The sequence below is a fragment of the Mustela lutreola genome, chromosome 10 (assembly GCF_030435805.1).
Source record: "Mustela lutreola isolate mMusLut2 chromosome 10, mMusLut2.pri, whole genome shotgun sequence".
Lineage (NCBI taxonomy): Eukaryota > Metazoa > Chordata > Mammalia > Carnivora > Mustelidae > Mustela > Mustela lutreola.
Genome location: NC_081299.1, coordinates 86,464,202 through 86,469,876, shown reverse-complemented (window position 1 = coordinate 86,469,876; position 5,675 = coordinate 86,464,202). Strand labels below are relative to the sequence as shown.

The following is a 5,675-nucleotide window of genomic DNA, read 5'->3' as shown; positions in this document are numbered from 1 at the left end:
CTATCAGTTAAAGTAATGCTTTAATGGCACAAGAAGGTTGTATTTTCTTAGGAAATACACGTTCAACGGTGTTAACACAAGTTAGAAAAATCCGATAAAATGCTGAAACAAATACATTCAAAAATCACAGAAAGTACTTTTAACATAACAAAATACAACCATCCTGTTGGTTGCACTAATTCACAAAACACTCCGAAATAAACATCAACAAAAGTGCCAAAGACAGATGTATTTGTTAGACAGATTCATTTAGAAATCTCTCTTGGTTTACAGTCACCCCACCCCACCCCTAGTCAGTTTTCACCTGGGTTTGCTAGTTTGTTTCTCCTATGACACAAAGGATTCTGCCCGATACCATTTAGATAAATTGGACTGCCTTATGCAGATTTCAGCCACAATGGATAACCACACTGTAACATATTTACTTGTAAAATTGTTAAAAGAGAAAAAAATCCAAGTGACTTTAACCAAATTCCAAAACTGATCCTAGCTTACATGGAAACTTTGGCCTCAGCAAATAAAATTGCTTTACACCTCCAAACCATCTCCATTCCTCACAGTTTACCTCCTGGACACAACCTACCTGCTACAGACCATCAAGATACCGACCATGCCACAACCCCAGCTCTGATGAAGGCCAGGTAGTTCGAATATAAAGTAACAGAATTTTGAGAAGGGGCATGAAGGGGAAGGGAGGGTAGGATATGCAGAGCATACCCAGAGAAGAAGAAGTGCACACAATCACTTGGACTGAAAAGTAAGGTGAAAGAAAACATCTCCTCAAAGCTCCCCACAGACGCTTTCACACTGGGACCTTAGCCTTCGAGGAGGGGCCAAATGAACCCTTCAGGAGCTTGACAATGCTAGACCTTTGGCTCAGTGCAAAATCAAAGCTCCAGGGCAGGCCGGGCCAGGCGGTGGGGGTAGGAAATAGATTCCAGGCCAGGACCTGATCTCCACCCTTCCCAGTGCATTGTTCACAGGAACTAACCCGCCAACACCCCTGCACCACCAGGCTGCTCTTACTCTGCCCATCCTCCCTCTGGCTCCCAGCAGCTCCTCCCTGGCAGCAGTTGAGACAGAGATTTTTTTTTTTTTTTCCAAACACTGGCTGGTGGGTCACCACACAAGAACTCTCTCCAAGGGTCGGCAGCGCTCGGTTTAGGAGGAAGAGTTGACATTTCCAGAGGACATAATGGTCTCTGGGTTGTCCCCATCGTCCTTCTGCGGGTGGGAGGAGTTGTCCGACTTACTGCGGCTGAATTCCATGCCGGCAATGATGGGTCGCTTGAATTTGCCTGCAGAGTCCCCGCTGGGGCACTTGCAGCAGGACAGGATCCGGATGAAGGCTCGGCGCATCTCCTTGTTGGTCAGGGTATAAATGATGGGGTTGGTGCCCGAGTTGAGCACGGCCAGCACCAGGAAGTACTCAGCTCTGAAGAGAATGTCGCAGGTCTTCACCTTGCAGCCCACGTCCAGCAGGAGCAGGATGAAGAGGGGCGCCCAGCAGGCGATGAAGACGCTCAGGACGATGATCACGGTCTTGAGCAGCGCCAGCGACTTCTCCGAGCTGCGGCTGGCCTTCGACATGTTCTTGCGGAAGGTCAGGCGGCGGCTCCGAGTCCTAACCAAGGAGTAGATCCGGCAGTAGAGGATGACGATGGCCAACAGGAGCAGAGTGAACACTGTGGTGCAGAAGAGGATATAGTGCTTGTGGTAGAGCGGCAGGACGGTGGAGCAGTTGTAGAGCGCGCTGATGCAGTTCCAGCCCATGATGGGCAGGCCGCCCAGGATGAGGGAGATAACCCAGCAGGCGCTGATCAGCAGGAAGGAGCGGAAGCTGTTACTCCCGTTGTGGAGTTTCATTTTCAGCATCGTGATATAGCGCTCGATGGCGATGGCGAGGAGGCTGAACACGGAGGCAGACAGCGCCACAAACATACTCCCTTCCCGCAGAAACCACTGGGCGGGGGTGAGCTTGTAGGTGGTGGCACCAGACAACAGCAGGTTGGCTGTGTAGGCCACTCCTGCCAACAGATCTGAGAGGGCCAGGTTGCCAATAAAGTAGTACATAGGTCGGTGGAACTTCTTGGTTTTCCAAATGGTCAGCAAGACAAAGATGTTCTCTAGGATGATACAACAGCAGATGAGAATGAAGACCACCGAGCTCAGTTTAATGCCATTCTCCTTGTCCGCGCTGATGTTCAGCTTTCCTGTGTAGTTATAATGCCGGACGATGATGTCATAGTTAACATAGTCGGAGACAGGACTGCGGAGGGCCTTCACCAGCGGGATGCTGGTAGACCCCATGGTGCACGGTGTCTCCAGGAATCCGGGGGAGGCGCTTCTCCAGAAGAACGCTAGAGGGCGAGGCGAGCGAGCCTTCACTTGCTGCGGGGGATGGTGGTTCCGTCGGAGAGATCCCGGCGTTTTTGCTTTTCCTTGGTTGGAGAGGCCCTCGGAAACCGCAGCTTTAAACAAGTCACAAAGAGGAGAGCGTCAGGGAAAAAGCCACAGTACACTGGCATAATTCATTCTAACTAAGGCACTGCTCCAGTTTTGTCTGGATTTGTTTTAAGGAAACTTGGAGAAAGTGCAAAGACTGGGATTTAAAAAAAAAAAAAAAATCAAATTCACATTTCTTGCCAAATAAAGGGGAGAGGAAGTAAGGGGAGGAGAGGGAGAAAAAATAAAATTTACCCAAATTGAAAACTCCCAACTGAACAAGACGAAAACTCTCTTGTGTCACACCAAAATGGAAATGGAAAAACGAGAGAAGCGAGCCCCATTTGTAACACCTCTCCGGGCCTCTCACTACCCCACCTCTAACCTCCTCCAAGTCTCCAGCTTGGAGGTTCTCTGAAGCATTGGCCCGCTGGCCAGCCGGTTCACCACCAGCTCTTGGTCTCTCCTTCGAAGAGACCCAACCGCTAATACGAAGGTGGAGAAGCACACCACCTCTGCTTTCTACCACCACACAGCTAAAAGAGCTGAGAACCACCACCTAATCGCCTTGCAACACATTAGATTTGCACGAAAAATCATTTGACAGAGTAAGTCATTCTTTGGGCTCTATTAATAACTCTCTAGGAACAGGTGTGCTCAGGGTCCGAGGGGTGTGGGCAGCCAAGCCCGCCCAGGCCTTTCGGTAAACAGGAAAGCTTACGCTTCTGTGAAGCAACTGCTTTTTCTTAATTTCTTCTTCTAGTTTTTTTTTTTTTTTCCTTGTAAACCAGTGCAAGAAAATATTAAGGTATTCAGTGAAAAACATTCATAAGAGATCGCAACAAATCCCAGGAAATTCGTACATTCATTGATTGTATAAGGAGTATGTTTAATTACTATGGGTTTGGCCAAAACACACATGGGCACACAGACAAAAGAGAGAAGTTAATACTACTAATGATAACGATACATGCCACTACATTCCTAATTCCAAGTTCAGAGCTTCTGTCCAGAAACATAAATGTAGGGCTGGTGCATTGCTGAACTACAGCCGGCGGTTTCATTTACTGCCCTCCCCCCAACATGTTGCCTCCTCTCTTAGAACTAGAAAGTGTGGAGAGAATGAAACGGCACTGGTTAGCAGAAGTCTGCTTGTAATGTTTCAAGATAACGCAGCAATGTGAAAGAAGTGGAGTAACAGAAACAGCAGTAACCGGGACAGCAGAGGCTGCTCGCGCCTAGACGCTGTGCATTTTCTCCCACCTAATTCCGCACCCTGCTCGCCGCCAGTGTAACTTTAAGCCCTTACCTCCCTACCCCCATATTCTTTGTCTATAGGATTTCCAAATATAAGCGCCTTCCCTCCCTCTGCGACCAACCGCAGGTTTCATTATCCCCCATCCCTGGTCGGGTTTACAGTTCGACTTAACCCTTTTCCAAACTTCGTAAATCACATGTGCCCCAAGAACAATCCGATCGGGTTGGGCTCCTTAGTGGCCCAGGGATGAATGTTTCCAGCGCCCAGATATGGATGTTTCAAAAGTTGGTCTTTCCCTCCCCCCCGCCGTTCCGATTTTAAAAATTCCTTTCTAACACTGAAGACCTCCTGCAGCGGGAATCCCCCGCGCCCCCGACCGGCGCTGGCAAGGCGCGCAGTCCCCTACCTCGCTCAGGCAGGACGAAGTTGCGTTGGGAGAGCTCCGGGTCTCCACTGCGCGCTCGGCATCTTGTTGCTGCGCGGGACTGACTGCGACGCTCTCCAAACTTACTCGAGTCGGGGTGCCCTCCCTCCGCAGCCGCACACTCCAATGGCCAGCACTGCTCGCCGCGGCCCACGCCGGCCCGTTAGCTGAAGTCGCCGAGCGCCCCGCTGAGGCTGGGTGGCTTCTCTAGGAAGAGGCGGGGAGGGGTTAATAGCTCAACCCCCACGCCCTCAGCCAGTGGCTGGGGGCCTCCGGATCTCGGCTGCAGAGACTCGCTGTCCAGGAAAGATCTGGGGCAGAAGCGCGGACACACACACACACACACACACACACACACACACACACACACACTCCTCCCCCACAGGCAACCGGAAAAAAAAAAAAAAGAAAGAAAGAAAGAAAGAAAGAAAGAAAAGAAAACAGAGAAGGGACGGAGGCTGGTGCCCCCTGGATTCTGATGTATAAATCACGGCCCTCGCCCTGCTGTCCGCCACTCTCGGAGACCGTTCTCCCGAGTCTTACAAAAGAGAGGAGGTGGGGAGCCTTTGGAAACTTTTCTCCTGAGAAGTCTTAGGACGCAGAACACAGCCCCGGGTCTCGCAGCGCACCTCTCTGGTCCCCTACACGCTGGAGTCCTTGGTTGGATCGGAGTCCGGGGACTTAGGACGGGGCCCCCGCGGCCGCTTCTGCACCGGCAGGGAAAACAGGGGCCGAGACCCCGAGAACCCCCGCCGCTCTCTGGGGAGGAGAAACTGGCAGGGCGCTGCAAGAGACACGGAGGAGATATGCAGCAGCCTAGAAGGGAGAATGGCCCCGGAGGTTCCTTTACTTCTCCCCACCCCCCATCCCGCTGCTGCCCTGAAACTTGCGGTCTGAGGGGCAGAAGGTGGCTTTCCCGGGACTCGCGGCGAGATGGGCCAGCCCTGGGGAGACGCTGGGTAAGGGTTTCCCTCATTCAACTGGGCGCACGGTCAGCCTTGTGTCACAGATTCTGGCCAGTTGTGTTCCTTTGGGGAGATGGGCAGCTGCTGGGGCGTGAGAGTTTTAAAAAGCTTGGGCAGCTGAAGAACTTCCAAAACGGAGAAGCCGCTGCACCCAACCAGCTTAGTCTGAGGCCGGTGCCCTTCTCTCCCCTTCTACTCAGGAAAACTCAAAGGCCCCAAAACCTCAGTGCTCCCAACACGCCTACTCTTTTCTTTCGCTTAGATTCTACTTAAGACCGTGAGAGTAGAGTCGGCCTTGGTCAGCTCCGCCTAAATGACAAACTCAGAGCACTTCTGCCCTGCCCTGCTGCGACACTGAAGATTTCCACTCGGTCCCTGGTCGCATGGGCTTCCCATCCTGGCAGATGTGAACGCAAAACTTCTCCGTGTGCAGTTTCAATTGACAGACACACCCTGTACCTGAATGACTCAGAAGGAGTCTAAATGAATAAACAGACCCCTGGCTTCTGGGATCTTATGAGTTTGCGAAAGAAGAAATCAAACGACAGTTAAAATCAAGTTCACAGCTGCCTGAAAGTCTTCA

General features: G+C 51.4%; 1 protein-coding gene across 2 annotated transcripts; it reads right to left on the bottom strand.

The window, feature by feature from the left end:
- Positions 1–847: 847 nt before the first annotated feature.
- S1PR1 (sphingosine-1-phosphate receptor 1) lies at positions 848–4,891 on the bottom strand. 2 transcript variants are annotated; one of them, XM_059136765.1, is made up of 3 exons: positions 4,757–4,891; positions 4,110–4,334; positions 848–2,471 (listed from the first exon to the last, which is right to left on the bottom strand). In XM_059136765.1, the coding sequence occupies exon 3, from the start codon at positions 2,308–2,310 to the stop codon at positions 1,162–1,164; it is 1,149 nt and encodes a 382-aa protein (XP_058992748.1). In that variant the 5' UTR covers positions 2,311–2,471; positions 4,110–4,334; positions 4,757–4,891; the 3' UTR covers positions 848–1,161. The 2 variants fall into 2 exon arrangements, with proteins under 2 accessions (XP_058992748.1, XP_058992749.1); XM_059136766.1 differs by lacking the exon at positions 4,757–4,891 and having other exon boundaries at positions 4,215–4,350.
- Between the last annotated feature and the right edge of the window lie 784 nt (positions 4,892–5,675).